This window comes from Chelon labrosus (genome assembly GCF_963514085.1).
Source record: "Chelon labrosus genome assembly, chromosome: 13".
Lineage (NCBI taxonomy): Eukaryota > Metazoa > Chordata > Actinopteri > Mugiliformes > Mugilidae > Chelon > Chelon labrosus.
Genome location: NC_140346.1, coordinates 1,104,165 through 1,127,547, shown reverse-complemented (window position 1 = coordinate 1,127,547; position 23,383 = coordinate 1,104,165). Strand labels below are relative to the sequence as shown.

General features: G+C 40.4%; 1 protein-coding gene across 5 annotated transcripts in view; it reads left to right on the top strand.

Annotated features, from left to right (window-relative positions):
• nf1a (neurofibromin 1a) overlaps positions 1 to 23,383 on the top strand; it is a 133,759-nt gene that overhangs the window by 25,793 nt on the left and 84,583 nt on the right. For all 5 annotated transcript variants that reach the window (XM_084558070.1, XM_084558068.1, XM_084558069.1 and 2 more), the window contains exons 5-19: positions 2,570 to 2,676; positions 2,851 to 2,918; positions 3,077 to 3,152; positions 3,939 to 4,096; positions 5,993 to 6,166; positions 8,631 to 8,759; positions 8,876 to 8,950; positions 9,047 to 9,178; positions 11,457 to 11,594; positions 11,746 to 11,859; positions 12,574 to 12,653; positions 13,340 to 13,463; positions 13,716 to 13,962; positions 21,134 to 21,207; positions 21,549 to 21,632. In XM_084558070.1, coding sequence (XP_084414196.1) covers positions 2,570 to 2,676; positions 2,851 to 2,918; positions 3,077 to 3,152; positions 3,939 to 4,096; positions 5,993 to 6,166; positions 8,631 to 8,759; positions 8,876 to 8,950; positions 9,047 to 9,178; positions 11,457 to 11,594; positions 11,746 to 11,859; positions 12,574 to 12,653; positions 13,340 to 13,463; positions 13,716 to 13,962; positions 21,134 to 21,207; positions 21,549 to 21,632 — 1,780 coding nt within the window. The remainder of the gene's footprint in view (positions 1 to 2,569; positions 2,677 to 2,850; positions 2,919 to 3,076; positions 3,153 to 3,938; positions 4,097 to 5,992; positions 6,167 to 8,630; positions 8,760 to 8,875; positions 8,951 to 9,046; positions 9,179 to 11,456; positions 11,595 to 11,745; positions 11,860 to 12,573; positions 12,654 to 13,339; positions 13,464 to 13,715; positions 13,963 to 21,133; positions 21,208 to 21,548; positions 21,633 to 23,383) is intronic.

Sequence of the window (23,383 nt, the reverse complement as noted above, 5' to 3'; positions counted from 1 at the left end):
TCCTAAAAGGTGAAAGTTCTTGTTATTTTCAGCTTTCTAGCAGATGACGGAAGGTTCTGTGCCAAAACTAAATGGTACATGGAGCTGTTCATGGTTCCCTCTACCTTCACTAAAGTAGCAGTTCTAGTTCCAGCTGAAGAAAAACGTCCATGATGGTGCTGCCACCATGCTTGATGTGCTGTGTTTTTACGCTAGAAAAACAAAATTTCTGCTTGTTTGTTTGTGCTCGTTCTTTTCTCCTTCTTTCGTAGTTTTTCAGAGTTTGGGCATATTGTCACTTCCTGATTTCCCAAATTACAGTGTAGGGCTGATGTACTTTATTTATATAGCACTTTACAACAACCCACAGGTGAACCAAAGTGCTTTACAAGAGATCAAACAACACACCAGAAAACATGTACATGAGTAAAAGTGAAAAAAATAAAAACAATAAATAAGAGGATAAAAAGTAAAATAAAAGTGTCACCACACTCCCGGGTATTAAAAGCCATTCTAAATAAATAAGTTTTAAGTTTTGATTTGAAAAGACCCAGGTCTGAAAAGGCTTGGTCACCCCAGTGGGGCAATTCCAACAAGAGTTGATTAGATGACCTCAAAGCCCTACCACACTTACGAACGGTTAACATCTCAGACAAATAAGATGGGGTGAGGCCGTTAAGGGCTTTAAAAACAAATATTAAAAGTTTCAAATCAATTCTAAAATGAACTGGAAGCCAGTGGAGGGAGTAAAGGACAGGAGTGATGTGCTCTCTTCTCTTTGTGCTAGTTAAAAGACAGGCAGCTACATTTTGCACTCTCAAGGTTGTGACGGCTCAAAAAAGTTTGGCCTGAAGTCGTAGTTGAAAAAAGCTTGTCTTCACAACATTGTCAGTTTGTTTGTCAAATTTCAAGGAACTGTCAAAAAAAACTCCTAAATTTCTTACAGTTTGAACGCGCATGCGTTAAACCCATGTTAAGGGCAGCCGTGGCCTACTGGTTAGCGCTTTGTTCTTGTGACCGGAGGGTTGCCGGCTCGAACCCCCGACCGGTAGAAAGCGGCTGAAGTGCCCTTGAGCAAGGCACCTAACCCCTCACTGCTCCCCGAGTGCCGCTGTAGCATGGCAGCTCACTGCTCCGGGTTAGTGTGTGCTTCACCTCACTGTGTGCTTTGTGTTCACTAATTCACGGATGGGATAAATGCAGAGACCAAATTCCTTGTATACACAAGTATACTTGGCCGAGAGAATCTTTAAAGTAAAAGTAAAGTTATATAAATACTGATGTTGAAAGGAATTTTAGTTATTAATGTAACATCTTGACCGTCCTTGTTAAGGTCAAAGATGCCAAGACGCCAAGAACATTAAACAGTGTATTTGGCGTCATGGGGTTTCTGCTAGTCGAACGCCTGGTATTGATATATGCTGTGGTGCATTTGTTCAGTCTGTGTAATGCCAGGTCCGAACTGAGTGGGAACACTTTGGTGGCCGTGGTTTTGGGTTGGATTTTTTTCTTTTTATTCTAGTTTTGTTTCCCGTTTTGTTTTGAAAGTGTCACATTTCTTGTGTATTTGTGGTCGTCTTTCTTTCCCTATCAGCCCTTGTGTGCATATATAGCCTTGTCTCTCCTTATGTGCCTGTCAGTTTGTTTTCTTTGCTAGATGCTTCACCGCCTGTGTTCCTGCCCCTCTCCCTGCTTGTTTGTCATTCTGGTATCCGACTAAGACTGTACACTGCGGCAACTTTTGTTACTCATCCACAAGTTTAACTTTTTGTTGGCTAATCTTGTCTAGTCCCCATTGTGTTCAGCATTTGTGTATACCTTTTGTGAAAATAAAGGCCTCCTCTAAATAATTTCTACGTTTGATTGTTCGTTCGTTCATTCATTCATTCATTCATCTTCTGCAACCGTTTGTCCTGTGAAGGGCTGCAGGGGGGCTGGAGCCTATCCCAGCTGTCATTGGGCGAGAGGCGGGGTACACCCTGGACAGGACATAATTTCTACATTCCTGCATAAAAACAACTCAAAACTGATGTTGATGAAAGTAGACCCAAGTAAAACCCAATCAAACAATGGAACAGAAATATTATACTTGTGTATTTATTTATTCTGTCAAATTAACTAATATTGCATATCTGTAAACCTCAAGCATTACAAGCTGATTTCAAGGTCTGTTTTGTGCTTTCAATCAGCGTAATAAAACTTGGGTTTGGTTCAGACCCTCGTTTTGTTTAAAAAAAAAATAAAGAAAATCTGGGATTTGTCGCAGTCTGATCTTCACAACACATGTCCATCAGCTGAATCTTAAGAGAAACCGGGCCATGCAGTAAGATTACAAGCCCAACCACATAAGTTGTTTCACTGGGTTCTCTTTGTCTACTTTCAGGACTTTTGTAAAAATCCACTGATGTTTTGAGTAATTTTTATGCCGAAATGTAGAAAATTCTGAGGGGTTTATATACTTTTAAGGGGCACTATGTCATTGAATGCTCAGAATAACACCTCCAGATGAAGGCAAGGAAAGATTACTACCCGTCTTGACTTGTCTGATCACATTCAAAGCAGCTGAATATACATTTGTGTCTCTCTTCAGGCTACAGGAGCTGACCGTGTGCCCAGAGGACAATGTGGATGTTCATGACATAGAGCTGATGCAGTACATCAATGTGGACTGCTCCAAGCTGAAGAGACTGCTGCAAGGTACAGTTCTAATGCTCTTGGAGTTTTACATTAAAAGTTGTAACGTATAACAACAACGGATAAAGAATTGGATCTTGAGTTCTTCATACAAAGAAATCCTTATCTTGAACTAATGTTTGTTATTTTTATGTTAATTGTGATGTGTTTTCAGTAATGCGGTTTGTTTTCTTTCAGAAACTGTACTAAAGTTCAGAGCTCTAAAGAAGCCTGCCCAACTAGCAGTCATCAACAGTTTAGAGAAGGTACTTGTTCTCACAGCCTGTTGTGTTGTTCTGTTTTGCCTGTTCTTTCCCAAACTAATACTTGACATTGGGTTTTGTGTAGTCATGTACTCTTGCAATAATTTTCTTTGCCCAATACTGATGAGTAACTAATGTGTTAAACTATTTTTACGTTACAGGCATTTTGGAACTGGGTAGAGAATTATCCAGATGAGTTCACCATGCTGTACCAGCGACCACAGGCAGATATGGCAGGTATGAATCAATTAAAAATATTCAGAGTTGGATTTGTTTTGTTAATCTGAAGACGAATCAGGCGATCTTCAAATATCACTTTCTTTCCATTTTTGATTTCATCACATTCATGTTTCCAAATAGTTTAAGTTTCTACAGACTCCAGTTGTACAAAGTTACCATGATTAAACAATGGTGTGCATTTTGTGCCCAAATTTGTTGTATATTCACTTACTCATATTAAATTACTCAGTTGACTTATCGATGATTTCAGTGCTAATGAAATCAACAGAATGAATGCAGAGTGTACAAAGGAGCATTTTGTGTGCTTAAATTTAGACAAATGATTCCAAACTCAGTGGACCACATTTCATCCTTCAGCATATCAACCATCCTAAGCATATAGCTAAAGTTACCAAAGACCTTCTGGTGGTTGGAACAGTGAAATATTCTCATCTGACTGAGTCAGTCAGCTGATTTCTCTCTGATTTTCACATGCTGAAGACTGAAACTTTGAGGAGTCACAGACAACTCCATCACTCTTTTTTTATACCGATTTAAACTAATTTTAAAAAAAACTGAGACTTTTAAAGAGAACATAGTCTACTGAAGAAGAGGAAAATAATTGTTCTGTTCAAATTCTTTGTATGGACAGTAAAATCTAATATCACATGTCCATGTGGTAATTAACATAACTATGCTAATGATGTAAAGTAAAATCTATGTTCCTCTCAATAGGTTATTGATATAGGTTATCGGCTTGTAGTTATTAAATGTGTGTATCCTTGTGTGTTGGTGTTTATACAGAAGCAGCTGAGAAGTTGTTTGACCTAGTAGACAGCTTTGCAGAAAGTGCCAAGAGGAAGGCAGCTGTATGGCCACTGCAGATCATACTCCTCATCCTCTGTCCAGAGATTACACACACAATCTCTAAAGACACAGTAGAAGACAGCAAGGCCAACAAGGTGGGAGGAAAGAACACACACTTTACACTAAGTAAAAGAGTACACAGAACGATCATATAATTATATAGCAAAAGTCCCACACATTTGTATGTACTTGCTTGTGGTCAGCACGTCTACAGAAACGTGTGTGTGCAGGTGCACAGACGTGTGTGTACGTATGTAAACCCTGTGTGTATTCTGTGACTGCATTAATAAATAAAAGTCTCCAAGACAGTCATTAGTTACTCCCATTCATGTGTATGTACATGTACATACACATGAATGGTACAACTCGGCCATGGTACAACTCAGTACAACTCAGCCATGCAGATGCATGCTTGTATGTACATGACACACATTCATATATGCGTATGTGCGCATCTGAGCACAACTGCACTTGCACACTCTTAAGTGTCAGGCCCCATCTAAACTCTAAAAATTACAATTAGTAACTAGATGATCGCAAGCGATCATAAAGGGGTCCGTGCTGTGGCGAAGTCATCCCCTAGCGGGACGCAGAGGCATAAGTTGCCGGTAGCACCCCCTATAGACCGTATTGCACCAAACTTGGTGGGCTTGTAAGAAGTCATCCACAGATTATTATTGTCAAATTTCAAGCAGTTTACTGTGGTGGTATGTGAGATATAAACATGTAGTCATTGTAGCGCCCCCTACAGCGCTTGGCATGATTGTACGCAAGCATATTATAGTGACAGTTGCTAAGTTTCATAAGGATTGGGTGAATACTTTAAAAGTTCTAGGCCTTAAAGTCATATGAAATGTTTCCATGTCTCCTGTAGTCCCCCCTGTAGATGTAATGTCACACAACTTGATGGGCGTCTACACAATATGTTACAGATTGTGTATGCCAAATTTCATGAAGTTGAAGCAGAATATTGCAGCATTTGAGATATTAAAATGTTGCCTTTGTAGAGGCCCCTAGAGACCAAGGGTCACAAAAGTTGGGGTGCTTGTACAGAATCATGCTATTATCAATGATATGAAATTTGATTAAGTTTGGGCATATACTTCACATAATGTTAGCTTTAGAGTTATACTGTTGCACGCCATAGAAATTAATTAGGCATTAACTTTGTAATCAATAATCCTCCTAAAGTTATTTGGAGTACTTTTCATTATCTTTATCCATAAATGAGACATGCCAAGTTTGGTGAGAATTGGATAAACGGGCTAGGAGGAGTTGATTTTGCTTTGAAGTGCATTTTTTCCAAAATCCAAAAATGTCCATTAGAACCAGTGCAATGTAAGGAATCAGAAGGAGAAAGAATTTTGTTTCTACGGCACACGGTTCTCGAGATATGAGGTGAAACATAAACTGGCTTATTATAGTGCCACCTAGCTGTAGGCATGTGTATTGATACCTTGGCAGAGTGACATGCTAGGACTTCTACCAAGTTACCAGGTTTGATGCCTTTCGCCCTTGCAGTTTGTCCTGGGCAGACACTTTAGCTACGCAGAAAAAGAGAAATCATTATTATAATAAAAATCTCAACAAAATCAATAGGGATCCTGCAACTTCATTTGCATGGACCCCTAATTACTAAGTGCACAGCCATAAGTAGGTAATTTCACACCTGGCATTAGAATGGATCAGATCTCATTTCCCCACTTCATATACAAATAAAGATGATCATCATCATCATAATTAATTCAACTTCAGCTGTTCCCAAATTACATAAATTACTGGTGAGTCATTAATCTGCACAAGACGCAGGTACATGTGCACACTTGTCTGTTAAGAGGAACATGTACAAGACCAAATAAGCGCTCAAGCTTTGTGAGTATCTTTATAATTCCAGAGGCATAAAATCACAACCCTTAAACCAACTGACAGTTGAAGTGTTAAAAAAGAGAGTATTCACAATTACACTGTTGTCATCCTGTTATTGTTTCCAGAAACTTTTTTTGGACAGTTTGCGGAAAGCTTTATCGGGACAAGGTGGCAGCAAGCAGCTGATGGAGAGTGCTGCCATCGCATGTGTCAAGCTTTGTAAAGCTTCGACCTACATCAACTGGGAAGATCACTCCACCATCTTCCTATTGGTCCAGTCCATCGTAATGGATCTCAAGGTCTGAGCAGTTACTGGACTCTTCTTTTTAGGTGTCCAAGCAACAATGTTGGAACCCTGTTGCATTTGTTTACATATTGACAAAGATAGACAATAGAGCTCTGGTAGCTGACGTCACCCTGCACCTGCAATCACAACACCAACATATTAGCATGAAAGTGCGGTTTTTGAATCACTATTCGGTTTACAACTGCGAGCAACTAACTATCTTGTTCTTGTACCAGTTACATCCAAAAATCGTCGATAGCTGTTGTTCCCCAGGATGCTAGAGGTCAGGGACAAGCAAAGGGGAAATCGTTTTATAGGATTCCCAAAGATCCCGCAAGACGGCAGAAGCAGGCACAAGAAAATGTAGCGTAGGGATCCCTCAAGAAACAGATTTCGCTTGTGTAGCGATCACTTTATATCATCTACAGAATCCAGCGTTTTCCAAGTGTAATGTCTTCTTTATTTAGCATATTTTTAACACAATGTCCAACAGTTTCTTTTCATAAAGGCAAGTTTGGCTAATATTTATAACGTGGAATACAAAGGGGTGTTGCTTATTCAGCACTAAAACTACTCACAAAAATCGACACTATTTTTAGCCGACAAACTCCAAAGCTGGATGTGCATCACGAAGCCTGACTTCGTGCATTTGTACTCCTCCAGGCTTTTGTATGCTTTCAGTGACTCTCCGGAGTAGGACGAAGGAAAATTAATGAGGTTGTTATATATATCCGGATACTGCAGGTCAGGAACATTGTCCGCTCCGGCTGTTTCAATGCTCGAAAAAAGCACACCTTGGCATGATACGGTAATAATAATGTTAATGATAATCTGTTGAGTTTTGCCTTGTACTGGTCAATCTGTTTAAAGGGCGCAGTAAACTCTGACGGCCTGAAATCTGAGCTGGTGCCATCCTTTTTCCTCTTTTTTTTGCCCCTGCCAATGTGGCGGTGACAAAAAAAAGTGACGGCACAGAGACGCAGCCTCTAAATAAACCATTATCTGCCGCGAAACTCGTTCATTTTGCCAATATTCGCTAATGCTATTCCCTGTTGAGTCTGGAGTAAAGCCCAAATTATGCTTCCGCGTTGACACAGCGCGTCCGTGCGTACGGACCTATTACGGACCTATTGCGTCCTTGCGGACCCCCGTGCGTCCTACGCAAGGGCCAGACGCGCACCTCCCAAAAATCCTCGACGCCGTCGAGGCGACGCAACAGCAACGCAGCAGCACCGCAGCGGCATTGGCTGTGATTGGTCCGCTAACTACATCCGCTGGAGACCGCTTTTCCGGTTTCCACTCATAAACATAATTGTCTCCTTTGTCGTGCCCTAATTTGCAAAAGAAGTATTTCTTCCTCTGCTTGAATAATTTGGAGCTCCAACGCCAGTCTCTCTGTCTCGGTGTCCATCGTACACTGTGACTACGGCAAAAGCCGGAAGGTAAATAACGAGGCGAGATAGTCACAAGAGTCTCGGTCGGTCGGTCACAAAAAATCATAGCGCCCTCTACCGGTGTGGCATGCATTTCGACACGTAAACCCCACGCAGAACCATCACGGTCTCACGACTGCGTCCGAGCAACTGCGTGGCCATTGCGTGACCATTGCGTGATCACTACGCGGAAGCATAATCTAACCTTTAGCTGTTATCATCATCATCATCGGATGTTGTCATCTCTGAGCGGCGTGCGCACCTGCAGGTCAACCCGCTGATCTAATTATTTCCTGAATGAGTGCAAATGACATAAAAGTTATATGGGTGAGTAAACGATCGTATTTTATGCTAGAAATAAGGTCCAGGTTATAAAAAACAGTAGTTCCCCTTTAAGATGTCTTCGAGAAACAATAAATCTAGTTGTCTTTATTTCAACTTTAGTTTTGTGATAGACCTGGATGACGGAAAACCTTCACAGACATTTTGTTAAATAACCCAAACGGTACATTACACAATCAGATATTTTATATGCTCATATATAGAGTTACATCTACTCATTCATGTCATGCTCATTTATGTTTTTTTGCAACTTTTGTCTCACAAAATTGCAGATTATTATAAAAAAATACTCTGAATCCTCCTTGTCAATAACTATTGCACACATTTTGAATTTGACATTATTGACGTTATTGTAATGTGTATCCTTAGAATAACCAACTTACAGTTGGTGTTAATGATTGGGTGCTATGTGTGGATCTCCATGGATGTGAATTTCTTCTTAATTTTAAGCTCAAGATTTAGTCTTCACAATATTCTCTGAAAATGAACGAATTGTTTGTCATTTGTGCAGCACCTGCTTTTTTTTTTTATGTGCACCATGTATACACACCTTAATTTGGGAACCTCCTCTGTAAACACTTTACAAATTGTACATGGGGAATATGACTTTACCTGGGGAAAAAAATCTGTCAAAATATTTTTCCAATGCATTAATAAATACCTTTTTTGAGACCTGACTTGTGATACTCTCTGTCACATTAGACTCTGCTGTTTAACCCGGCCAAACCTTTCTGGAGAGGGACCGGCAGTCAGAATGCTGACATGGAGCTCATGATAGACTGCTTTGTTTCCTGTTTCCGCATCAATCCTCACAACAACCAGCATTTTAAGGTGGCTGGAAAAGAAGTGGTATTCATTTGCTGTTTATAGTAACCCTATTTTGGAGGAGGTGTACAACATCAATAGCTCTGACTTATTCTTATGAGTGTTTTGGCTGTGTCTTCTAGATCTGTTTGGCTTCCACCTCCCCATCCACCTTTCACTTTGTATTGGTCAACTCTTTGCACAGAATAATCACTAATGTAAGTCCATAAAGCTTCTTAACACATTTATGTTGAAAGATCAGATTTAGGTGTTGTTTGATTTGGCATTTATTTTCCTGTGTTCTCTATTTTCAGTCACATCTGGACTGGTGGCCTAAGATTGATGCAGTCTACTGCTACTCTGGAGAACTTCGCTTTATGTTTGCAGACACCCTTAACCGGGTGATCCAAGGAGCAGGCACCCATGCCCCACTACGCATGACACCGGTGAGACATGCTATAATGCACAGTACCTTAATTGTCCCTCATTTATCTCAGTAGTAACTAAACTAAACTTCTGTTTCCTTAAGTAGTACAGTGATTTAGAATATCTGTAATTATGCCACTGTGTTACAAGCCTGGTTGGGTTTATTGATTAAAATGTGAATGTACTATATGAAAACAATCACATCTCCACTAATGTTAGCACAGCCATATTTTGAGAAAGCACAGTTGTTTTTACAAATTGACTTTAGTTGCCGATTGAAATTTTAAAGTAGACAAGCTAGAAATGCCTGAGCATTCTCAAATATGTGAAAGATGAGTTGATGAAGAGAGAATTGTCACTTTACAATCGCATGGGATTAGTTTTACCTGGGGATGTCATGTGATTCATGTGGCACAGTCACATGGGGTAAGCAAACTCTGTGTTTTACTCTAATTCGCTATCCATAGTTATGTCTCTGCTTCTGTCCACTTCACTCCACTACATATTAGAAGATATTTTACACTTTTTGACAGCTTAATCCCGAGGAACAAATTAAGAACGACCTGACAGTATTTAAATCAGCCCCACCTTTGCCGATGAACTCAACAGTGCTTGATTTAATAGTACATCCAGTAGTACATTCAGATGCCCTTGCAAGGGTTTTGCATGCAATTTACATCCAGTTCAGGTAGGAATTTGGTAGGGATGCACCGAATATTCGGCCACAGAAAGACATTTATGGCCAAAACAACACTGCCGAAACATGATGTTGTGATGATGCAAGCAACAACCACAGCCAGCACGGGCATGTCTGCCATGTGGACGTATTTCAATATATAAAGTATTATATAAATATTATATAAAGACCCACTGATAGCAATTTTCAAAACGTGTTATACTGAAATTTCAAGAGGGGTGCATCTGCAAAGAATTTCTCCATGTGGGGTTTAATTTATCACCTGAAATCCAAACATCCAAGCAAGAAAGTTTACCGGTGATGATGCCAAGGCAGGGGTGCCCAATACGTCAATCGCAATTGACTGGTAGATCGCGAAGGCAGTGTGGGTAGATTGCATGCGACTGGGGAAAAAAATAATGTTTTAGATGTTAGTCTAATTATTTATCTGCTCTACCTCCAAAACGAACAGCAAGACAAACGTTCATCTTTTTGTTTTGTTTTTTCACTTTTTATTGTAACATGCCCGTTCAGCTGCACACAACCACAGCATGCACAGCTTCAATTAAGACTACCGTCTTTCTTAAAGGGACAGCGCTATTTTTCTAACGGTGCAGTGCACCAATTTATCTTAATAAAAATAAAAACAAATATGCTCAGTCTAACCGCACAGTGGATCAATGCAGATTTCCAGCTGCAAAAGCTTCTGCTCCATTATTATTTAATGTACACATGAGTGGAGTCAAGTTAAACATTTAATTATGAATTTTATTTTATTTTATATTGAGCATTGTTGGAATGTGCTAAATAAATATTTTCATAATTTTGTAATTGATTTATTCTTTGAAACATTAATATTAATTTATGAAATTGCAATGCCTTGATTTTAGTGAGGGTAGTACACAGTCATAGCCATAAATGCAATGGTACTAATAATCGCCATAATATTGTCTTTCGGTGTTTCTGTTTCGGCCCCATGTTCCTCTCTCTCGGTTTCGGCTAAGAATTTTCATTTCGGTGCATCCCTAGAATTTAGCTGTTATCACACGTTTCATGGATCCCACAAAGGATCTTACTGCTCTTAGGCCCTTTAAGAACACATATAAGAGAAAAATAAGAATACATTCATGCATGACGCCTATAGGTCGTGTCTCATCTGAACTGAGTCTGGATGTTCTCCTTGGGATGACATGGTTCATGTCCACAGGTGGGCTTGGACCCATTTATCAGATCAGAAAACATTCTTTACTACTACGCATATGGTTTCTTCTTCTAAATTATGGTGTTTTGTAACCCTCATTTTTCTTGGAATATTATTTTTATCATGAATAAATAATTCACAAAAAGGAAACTCACACAGGAAGAAAGAATAAATTCATGTTTAGTGATTAAGTTACTTCCTAGGAAATCAGGACTGTGTTTGTAGGATTGAGTGAAAGTAAATAAAGTTTTAGTAGATATGATTTATCAGGCCTTTTCCATGCTGAAACTTAATGTGTTGATCTAAATTCATCCAGTCTATAATTTCTTGTGTTTGTGAAAGTGTTCTCTGGATCCTCTAATGCACCTTGAAAACAGGTATCTAAGCCTTGTGCTGCCCGTTGTCTTCTTCTCTGCAACAGAGTCTGACTTTTATAGGGAAGAAGACCACAAGCCTTAAATTCAAAGAGAAAGCCACAGACCTGGACACTCGAAGTTACAAGTGCCTCCTTCTTGCTCTGGTCAAACTCATCCATGCAGACCCCAAACTCATGTTGCACGTGAGTCCTATCCACATGCTTGCTGTAATGGCTCAGTGACTTGAAAGTGATTTTTTTAAGTATTCTTTGTAACTGAAATGGCAAAAGTGTTTTTGAAAATTAATATATCGAAGTTTGATTGTAAGCGTTTTTGTGTGCTTGTCTCTTTAAGAATCCAGTGAAGCAATCTCCAGAGATGCAGAGTAGCACAGCAGAGCTCATCACTGGTCTCGTCCAGCTAGTGCCTCTAACCAACACCACCCAGCTCTCACAAGAAGCCATGGAGGTCAGAGACTAAACCCACTGCTTTGATGAATGCAGACTGTTCCTTCTCATTGTAGTGTTAAGAGTACTATTTAGTCTTGTAGATGATTTGTTTTTTATTATCAATTTTCTCTTTGGTTCAAGAAATATGTTTCGTAATATTATGAACATTAAGAAAACTATTAGGCTTTTCAGACACCATAGTACAACTCTAGACACCGAGTAGTGCAAGATACTGCATTCAAATGAGACAGACAAAGTACTGAGCTGCAGTTATTGTGACTTTTCAATCCTGACTTCCTCTGCTTCTTGCAGAGTTTAAAGAATGAAATAAGGAATGTATTTTTAATAAGAAAAGATTATTTATCTTGCTAGTGGAGTGCTGAGTGTGATAGAGTATGAAATTAGAGCTATGTCCGTGGACATGTCTATACATTTATCAGGACTTCGGGTAAACATGGCTGAAGGGTTATTTGTATTCACAAAAAATGAAGAGGAACAGATCAGAAAACATGTAGGTTTCTAACTAAAATATGATGAAATGTGTAAAACAATTATTATTATTTTTTTTATAATTTAAGCTTGTTTCAAATGAAGTGTTGGCTTTCTCCGTATGCGTTTGCATACCTTCTATTTTGAAGCACAATATAAGGGCTGATTTGTTTTCTTTTTTTACTGTAAAACTCCTACTGGTTCTTCATTTACCTCACTTCCCTCCTGTCCTGTTGGTTTACAGGCTCTGTTAGTTCTGCACCAGCCAGAGACCATAGAGCTGTGGAATCCTGATTCCCCCATCGAGACATTTTGGGACATCAGGTAATCAACAGTCTTTTCATCTGGAAGGATCTAGAAGCTCGGCTGCCTAAATTGAATCCACAGTTATACCACAGCACTCTGTTCTGACTGGTTTGTATGCCAGCATCTACATCTACATTAGCATGTGTTAATATTTAGTCTTTATTGCTTTAATTTGAGGGGGGTGGAGTCAGGGTACACCCTGGAACGGTCGTCGGTCTACAATGGAGACAACACACAATAAAGTTGTGTGGGGGGGATAAAGCCAGGAATCCTCTTGGACTTCATTCCACTAAGCAGACTTGGATATCAACACCTCTGTGCACTGAAGTCTACAGAAAATTTGGGAGAATAAGTCGCTGCAATTGATCTGGAAACTTTGTGGGTGGTGAGATATAAAATTGGAGGCCCTTTAATTAAACGTGTCAAAATATGAACTTGATATTATATATTCCACAAGCTCTGTGACTCTATTGGTTCTCTTAAACAGAATAGGGTGAGTTGATGATACATGAATGTTGTCATGGTTTGTTTAATGTGAGTGATCCTCTCTATAAGAACAGTGAAGCAATAAAAGCAAATATTTCTGTTTTTACGGTAAGCATTCAGTTTTCAGTCACACAAGCTGTTTTAACACTGCAAATGCTTTGATAATGTGATACTTAGACGACCTTCATCCCTTTAAATACCTATTTTTTTTCTATCAGTTCACAGGTTCTCTTCCTTATTTGCCGCAAACTCATCGGCCAGCAAATAGTTAATGGAACCGAAGTTCTGAAATGGCTGAGGGAGATCCTAATTTGCAGGAACAAGTTTCTGCTCAAAACCAAGGTGCAGTCCCAATTCTTAACTATAGTAACAAGTCTTTGAAAGACAGAAGTAATGATAGACAAATCACAGTATGACATAAATGATGCAGACATCCTCCAGTCCAATCAGTGCACATCACACTGGTATAGGCCACTCTGAGCATTGTAGTCGTTATGACTTTTGGCCTAAACTCTCAAGAAGAGAGAAGATTTTGTGTGACTGACTGTGAGGGAAGCGGTCTCTCAGTTATATATTTGTACTGAATTATTCCAGGAGTGTGCCACTACAGGTGGTGGCATCCCCATCTGCCGGCAGGCTCAGACAAAGCTGGAAGTGTGTCTCTACATGTTCCTGTGGAGCTCAGACACTGAGGCAGTGCTGGTGGCCATGTCCTGTTTCCGACACCTCTGCGAGGAGGCTGACATCCGCAGTGTTGCTGACGAGGTACCTGTCCAGACAATCCTGCCCAACTACGCCACATTCAGTGAACTGGCGTCTGTCAGCAGCATAATGGGAACAGGTCAGTATTGCTGCTACTTCCTAATTCAGGCTGCAGAAATATGCATTAAAAGAAAATTTGGTTCTTCATAGAATTGATGCCACATTCTAGTGAACTGGCCTTATTGTTTACCACTGCACATCAACACTTGACTTCATATTCTGAAATCAGTTATTGTATTTATTGTATTGTTATAATGTAAATCTTAAAAATCTTCACCCGTTGCTTTCCTGCCTGTGGGATGTCTGCTACTTACACAACTAAACTGTGATTAAACTCAGTCTCCTGCCAACATATGTTATACACCGTTGGAGAGCTTAATTTCTTGAGATTAGAATGATATCTGTAATGCATAATAATTACAGGTTCAGTCAACATTTATTTCAGACCAGTCACAAACACAAAAATGTATACGACTCATCTATTGAGCCTCACAGTATTCCAAGAGCAGATAAAACTCCAACAAAAATGGTCCTGTTACGTTGACATGGGCCCAGTGAATGTCCTCCAGTAAAATAGTTATTTCGCACTGACTGTCAACATTTAATTAATCTTTAATTCAATTCAATTCAGGCCCTGTCCACACGTACGAAAACGATCTTTTTCCTCTCCGTTTTCGACGTCATCGTTTCAAGAAATATCCGCGTCCACACGGGTCCGTTTCTGCTCGACCGAAAACGCTACTTCCTATTCCAGGCCTATAAGTGGCGCTGTTTCGGTTTCAGAAAATCACCAAAAATGGAGAGGAAGATGCGGAGCATGCGCACAAAGCTTGAGCGCTGTTTACAAATCGCCTTTTTTGCTCAGCGTGGTGGCACAGGAGCATGATATTTTGCCCTAGTAAACCTAATAGGCTCAATATCGTCTCCAGCATGAAAACTAGCATGTAGTCCGCCATTGTTGTTGATGTTGTTACGAGACGTCTCGCGGGATGTGGAAGGCTGCTCGGGAGTGTGGCGATGACGTCATCGTTTTCCCCGTTTTCCCCGTCCACAAGAAAACGCAGGAGCTGCGTTTTCGAATTTCTCCACCCTGGGACCCGTTTTCAGAAAAGTGCGTTTTAGGGCTATGCGTTTACAGGATACGTGTGGACGCTCGGCCAAAACGATTAAAAAAACCTCCGTTTTGCCGTATTTGCGTTTACGTGTGGACAGGGCCTCAGTTTCATTTATATAGCGTCCGTAACAATACAAATTGCCTCAAGATGCTTTACAACATCCGGTCTGAAACCGGGCCTGAATCAATCAATCAATCAATCAATCAATCAATCAATCAGACTAAATTTGTGTAGCACTTTTCATACAAAGAAAATGTAGCACAGAGTGCTTTATACAATAATCCCATCTGCATACGCCCCTCAGTGATAATGACACTAAAATTAAATAAATAAGAACAGCATTCATTAAAACGTGAGCAACAACTGTGGAACCCCAAGGGCAAGCCTGAAGGCGACAGTGGCAAGGAAAAACAGGTAGAGACAGAAAATAGAGCAGAGAACAGCAGGAGAAACGGGATAAACATATATCTGTCATAGATACATACATCTGACTAAAGCGTACATGTGGAATCTGATGATGATACAAATACAACATATAGCTGATGATGTTACATGACAGTTTGAAAATACAGTGGCTTGCAAAAGTATTCATACCCCTTGAACTTTTCCACATTTTGTCACATTACGACCACAAACATAAATAGATTTTGTTGGAATTTTATGTGAAAGACCAACACAATGCGGCACACAATTGTGAAGTACAAAGAAAATTATACATGATTTTTTTTTTTTTTTTTTTTTTTTTTTTTTACAAATAAAAAACTGAAAAGTGCAGTGTGCAAAAGTATTCAGCCCCCTTGAGTCAATACTTTGTGGAACCGCCTTTTGCTGCAATTACAGCTGCAAGTCTTTTGAGGTCTCTACCAGCCTTGCACATCTAGACACTGCAAATTTTGCCCATTCTTCTTTGCAAAACACCTCAGTCAGCTCAGTCAGATTTTGTGAACGGCTGTTTTCAGATTTTCCTACAGATTCTCGATTGGACTTAGGTCTAGACTTTGACTGGGCCATTCCAACACATGAATATGTTTTGTTTTAAACCATTCCATTGTTGCCCTGGCTTTATGTTTAGGGTCGTTGTCCTCCTGAAAGGTGAACCTCCGCCTCACTCTCAAGTCTTTTGCAGACTCCAACAGGTTTTCTTCCAAGATTGCTCTGTATTTGGCTCCATCCATCTTCCCATCAACTCTTGCTATCTTCCCTGTCCCTGCCGAAGAGAAGCACCCCCAGAACATGATGCTGCCACCACCATGTTTGACAGGGGGGATGGTGTGTTCAGAGTGATGTGCAGTGTTCGTTTTCCGGCACACATAACGTTTTGCATTTAGGCCAAAAAGTTCAATTTTGGGCTCATCTGACCAGAGCACCTTCTTCCAGATGTTTGCTGTGTCCCCCACATACAGTGGGGAAAATAAGTATTTGATACACCACAGATTTTGCAAGTTTCCCCCCTTATAAAGAATGGAGAGGTCTGTAATTTTCATCATAGGTACACTTCAACTGTGAGAGACAGAATCTAAAATAAAAATCCAGAAAATCACATTGTATGATTTTTAAATAATTAATTTGCATTATATTGCATGAAATAAGTATGTGATACACTAGAAAAACAGAACTTAATATTTAGTACAGATCCAATTACAGAGATCAAACGTTTCCTATAGTTCTTGACCAGGTTTGCACACACTGCAGCAGGGATTTTGGCCCACTCCTCCATACAGATCTCCTCCAGATCTTTCAGGTTTCAAGGCTGTAGCTGGGCAACACAGAGTTTCATCTCCCTCCAAAGATTTCCTATTGGGTTTAAGTCTAGAGACTGACTAGGCCACTCCAGGACCTTGAAATGCTTCTTACGGAGCTACTCCTTAGTTGCCATGGCTGTGTGTTTCAGGTCATTGTCATGCTGGAAGACCCAGCCACGACCCATCTTCAGTGCTCTTACTGAGGGAAGGAGGTAGTTGCCCAAAATCTCACAATACATGGCCCCATCCATCCTCTCCTCAATACGGTGCACTCGTCCTGGTCCCTCTGCAGAAAAGTACCCCCAAAGCATTATGTTTCTACCCCTATGCTTCACAGCTGGGATGGTGTTCTTGGGATTGTACTCATCCTTCTTTTTCCTCCAAACACAGCGAGTGGAGTTTACAGTCCCTGACAAAAGTCTTGTCACTTATCCATTTTGTAGAAACAACAGTTTATAACCTGACTTTTAATTAATCCATTGGTTTTAGAAATGGCTCATATGAAAGCTAAAACCCTCCCAAATTATGTTTGATATACTAAAATAAATTTGCTTCACTGAAGAAAGATTGATCATTTAATGAACACAGAAAGGTCAGATTTTGGCAAGACAAAAGTTTTGTCGCCTACAGAAAGTAATGTGAAAATTGAACAAATCATTTACTTCAAATACAAAAATATGATGCATAACATCAGTGAATTAAGTACTGGTGCTGTGAGATCCATATTTAATATCTTGTATGACTTCCATGAGCTTGAAGGACTGCATCCATGCGGTTCGACAATGATTCATACAATTTATTGATGAAGTCATCAGGAATAGCAAAGAAAGCAGTCTTACATGCCTCCCAGAGTTCATCAAGATGCTTTGGTTTCGTCTTCCATGCTTCCTCTTTCATTCTTCCCCAGACATGCTCAATGATGTTCATGTCTGGTGACTGGGCTGGCCAGTCCTGGAGCACCTTGATCTTCTTCGCCTTGAGGAACTTTGATGTAGAGATGGAAGTATGCGATGGAGCACCATCATGCTGCAAAATTTGACCCCTTTTATGGTTGGGAATGTAAGAGGTAGCTAATACTTCTTGATATTTTACGCTATTGATATTGCCTTCCACCCTGCAAATCTCTCGCACACCCCCATACTGGATGTAACCCCAGACCATGATTTTTCCGCCACCAAATTTAACTGTTTTCTGGGTGAATCTCGGATCCATGCGAGCTCCAGTAGGTCTCCTGCAATATTTGCGGCGGCTGTGATGTAATTCAACCGAAGATTCATCTGAGAAATCCACCTTCTGCCACTTTTCCAGCGTCCATCCTTTTAGCAGGCTGTGGGCCTTGGCAAATGCCACACGTTTTTTTAATTGCCTTTTGTTTAGTGCTGGTTTCTGGGCACTGATTCTACCATGGAGGCCATTTCGAGACAGAATTCTACAAACTGTTCTGGTTGACACGGGGACTTGAGGTGACCAGGCCTGGTGGAGCTCTGCTGCAGTGGAAAAGGGGCTGGCCTTGGATTTTCGAGCCAACAAACGGTCCTCCCGAGCAGTTGTCTTGCGGGGTCTGCCGGACCTGGGCTTGTCAAAAACATCTCCAGTCTCTTCAAATCTTTTTCTTATTCTTTGCACTTGACGCTGAGACACATTGAAGGTGTCAGCCACCTCAGCAGTGGATCTGGTCTTCAGCCTCTTGATAATCAACGCTTTGGTCTCAGGGTGAATCTTAGGCATGTTGTCAGAGGTCAAGTTGCAATTGATGTGAAGATCTGGTGTGCTGGGGTTCTTTTTATACACACCCACTAATTGATCAATTATTGAACACAGGTGAGGCTGTAACCTAGGATTGGGTGCATCATATGACAAGGCGACAAGACTTTTGTCTTGCCAAAATCTGACCTTTCTGTGTTCATTAAATGATCAATCTTTCTTCAGTGAAGCAAATTTATTTTAGTATATCAAACATAATTTGGGAGGGTTTTAGCTTTCATATGAGCCATTTCTAAAACCAATGGATTAATTAAAAGTCAGGTTATAAACTGTTGTTTCTACAAAATGGATAAGTGACAAGACTTTTGTCAGGGACTGTATACCAAAAAGTTGACTTTTGGTCTCATCTGACCACATGACCTTCTCCCATGCCTCCTCTGGATCATCCAGATGGCCATTGGCAAACTCCAGATGGGCCTGGACATGTGCTGGCTTGAGCAGGGGGACCTTGCATGTGCTGCAGGATTTTAATCTGTGGCAGTGTAGTGTGTTACTAATGGTAACCATTGAGACTGTGGTCCCAGCTCTCTTCAGGTCATAGACCAGGTCCTCCTTTGTAGTTCTGGGCTGATCCCTTACCTTTCTCATGATCATTGACACTCCATGAGGCGAGATCTTGCATGGAGCCCGAGTCCGAGGGAGATGGACAGTCATCTTGAATCCCTTCCATTTTCTAATGATTGCACCAACAGTTGTTGCCTTTTCACCAAGCTGCTTGCCTATTGTCCTGTAGCCTATCCCAGCCTTGTGCAGGTCTACAATTTTGTCTCTGGTGTCCTTAGACAGCGCTATGGTCTTGGCCATGGTGGAGCGGTTGGAGTGGGATCGATTGTGTGTGTGTGGACAGGTGTCTTTTATACAGATAACAAGTTCAAACTGGTGCAATTAATACAGGTAATGATTGGAGGATAGGAGGGCTTCTTAAAGACTAACTAACAGGTCTGTAAAAGCCAGAATCCTTGCTGGTTGGTAGGTGATCAAATACTTATTTCATGCAATAAAATACAAATTAATTATTTAAAAATCATACAGTGTGATTTTCTGGATTTTTATTTTAGATTCTGTCTGTCACAGTTGAAGTGTACATATGCTGAAAATCACAGCGCTCTCCATCCTTTATAAGGGGGGAAACTTGCAAAATCGGCGGTGTATCAAATACTTATTTTCCCCACTGTAGCTTCTGGCATCAAACGGCACTTCTTGTGGTTTTCTTTTAACAATGGCTTTCTTCTTGCCACTCTTCCATAAGGGCCAGATTTGTGCAGTGCACAACCAATAGTTGTCCTGTGGACAGATTCCCCCACCTGAGCTGTGGACCTCTGCACTTCATCCAGAGTCACCATGGGCCTCTTGGCTGCATCTCTGATCAATGCTATCCTTGTTCAGCCTGTAAGTTTAGGTGGACAGCTGTGTCTTGGTAGGTTTGCAGTTGTGCCATACTCTTTCCATTTCCGGACGATGGATTGAACAGTGCTCCGTGAGATGTCCAAAGCTTGGGAAACCTTTTTTATTGCCTAACCCTGCTTTAAACTTCTCCGCAACTTTATCCCTGACCTGTCTGGTGTGTTCCTTGGACTTCATGATGCTGTTTGCTCCCCAATATTCTCTACTGAGAATTCTTACTGAGATTGGATTACACAAAGGTGGACTCTATTTAGTCATTAGGTCAACATTCGATCATTCAGCAATCATCAGGTGAGTTCTGAACACAATTGGTTGCACTCAGAGAAACGGGTCTGAATACTTTTGCACACTGTACTTTTCAGTTTTTTATTTGTAAAAAAAATGTTAAAATCATGTATAATTTGTGCCACTCTGTGTCAGTCTTTCTCATAAAATTCCAATAAAATACATTCATGTTTGTGGTCGTAATGTGGCAAAATGTGGAAAAGTTCAAGGGGTATGAATATATTTTTGCAAGCCACTGTATAAGAGGAATCATAGGCAGGTTGGAGAATTGTTCATTCAGGTGGGTGTGGATAACTGCAGGACATAAAGACTAGGCAGGTTGATGAGACCATGGAGGGGGAAGGGGGAGGGGGGAGGGGGATGGGAGAGAGGGACACACGGCAATTAACATGCTATACAGTAACAGCACAGAATTGCATGACTCGTAATTAGACAGACGAAATTAGAGGACAAGAGCTTGTTGCCAGAATGTTGATTAATTTAGTTACTACCTCTAAAACCTGTAACATTGTTGCATTGCAACAATGTTACACCCCTAGTATCTATCTAATCTAACCAACTTCAACTTCTGTGTCCACATGGCTACTAATTTCTAGAGGGTGACAATTTTTCGGGACTCATGCGGGTCACGGTATTCCCGCAGGAGTCACGCGGTACGGGAGTCAATTTCACTGTTGGTAACGTGATAGGGACGGGATAGAGCAAATAATCAACGGGAGCGGGTGGGAGCGGGACGGAGCCGGAGATTAAATTAAAAAATGACGCTGCAATGCGGTAAGTGCGCCCAAAGATTGTGATTTTTCTGGGCTCGGGATGGGATGGGAGCGACAATTGATTCCTGTGTCACCCTATACTAATTACCACTGACCAGTAAAAATAATGCAGCATGAGAACTAGAATTGCTAGGTTTCCTGTAACATTTTGTTTCTTGTTTCCACAGGACGTTCCACCTTGCAGAAAAGGGTGATGGCCTTGTTGAGGAGGATAGAGCACCCCACACCAGGAAACATTGAGGTAACATATTTAGTGATCCTTCATTGGTTGTTGAATTTAAAAGTCAATATAGACCCTTTTAATTGATAACATGATAAGATTATACTTCTCATAGAAATGAGTCGGCAAACTGTAAATTATTTGAACATTTCACACAGTGTCTGATGTTTGAATACAGTTAAACTATCAAAAAGCTAACTAAACTAAATGCTTTTTAATTAAGGTTGCTGCTTCAAATATTTGTTCTATTAAAAAGCAGATTTGCAGAAATAGTCATTCGAACTAAAATTCTTTGCATTGCTTGTTTGTTTGCTGTCACTATACGTGCCCCTTTGTTTCTTGTCTGTTGCATTTACCTACAGGCCTGGGAGGACACATATACTAAATGGGACCAGTCCACTAAACAAATTCTCAACTTCCCCAAAAATAAGGCAGATGACGGGCAGGTAAGCATGTTACAAAAGTGAGCAATAGTGATAAGAATGTAAACTTTACATTGTAAAGCATCTTGAGACAGTTTGTGTTATTGACACTACTAGTGCAGTGCCCGTCGGAAGTATGTATTCCTATAGTGGGAGCCTACAGGTGCTGTGTATGAGGATTAGTGGAAATATTAGAGCGGAGAAAACCTATTTTACCGATATATTTTACATTTCTTATCCAAACAACGTCAAACTTAGCAGTGCACATCTTCGTGCCCGTAGCGAGACACCTGCCCAGTTTCAAATCAATCGGGCCAACGGTTCGCGAGATATGCGTGCCACAGACACACACACACACACACACAAACACACACACAGACGCTTCTTGATTTGGCACCAGGCAATATAATATTTTATATGTATCAGAACAGGTCCGCAGGTATTTTACGTGCATCAGACAGGTACGTCAATTAGCTCCTCCTCCCAACTTTACTGACAAAGTCGTCCGAGTCTCATGGTTGCCTTGGCAACCGCTCAGCGTATCGGTACGGCAGCGCGGCGCTCTGACATTCATACGGGTGACCAATAAAAGCTCAAGACACAACCATTAGAGCACTAAATACTAAAATATGTTTACTGGTACAGCGTATAAGATGTAGCTGATTGAGTTTGTCAATCATAACATAATGTCCCATACCGTATCAGTCTCAGAAGATGATTGGGGATGAACGTTTTTTGAGGAGTATCGGGATGTAGAGGACATTTTTAAAAGGCGCGGGTTATGTGAGCAGCGCTGTGTGTGGTGTCTGTCTCTAGGCAACAGTGACAGGGGGAGTGGCTACAGTCAGACGGAGCAGAAGAACGGTAAATGAGTAAATGCTTGTTTTAACGATGTCTGTAGTGTTTATGGTCCAAAAACCACGAAACTTTGCATTGCACTCCCGCGAACCATTGGGAAGATACATAGCAAATTTGAGGTGGATCGGATAAGTGGTTCGAGAGTTATGCGTGGAACAGACAAACCAACAGAGTGACACACAGACAGACGCTCCTTGCATTATTAGATAGATAGATAGATTAGATAGATATAAATAAAATAAGATTTAATTTAATTGAATTACTTAAAAGTTTTTGCACACTTCATAATTCTTCACATTTCTGTATAATTTTTAAACCATTTTTATGCATTTTCTGAATAAAAATAGCTCAAACATCAGTGGAGTTTGACACAATTCCTGAAAGTAGACATAAAGAACCCAATCAAGCAAATGAATCAAATATGTTATACTTGTGTATTTGTTTATCCATGGAAGCGAGCCAATATTACATAACTGAATGGCAAAAGTAAGTGCACCTCTAAGATTACAAGTTAAATTCAAGGCCAAATTCAAGTCCATCTGTTCAGAAGTGTTTCCAGTCAATGTAATGAGGCTGTCAGTGAGGTGTCCATTCAAAATAGTCTAGTTAAATTAAGTGACACACATTTACAGTTCATACAAGCTTCTTTTGCTGATTGTTTCTTGGCCAAACCCGAAAATGAAGAGCCCAAGGCCGAAAACCCAAAACCGAAACGCCGAAAGAAATTATTATGACAATTATTAGTACCATTGCATTTATGGCTGTGACTGTTTACTAACCTCACTAAAATCAAGGCATTGCAATTGCATAAATGTTTCAAAGAGTAAATCAGTTACAAAACTATGAAAATATTTATTTAGCACATTCCAACAATGTACAATATAAAATAAAATATAATTCAAAATAAAATGTTTAAC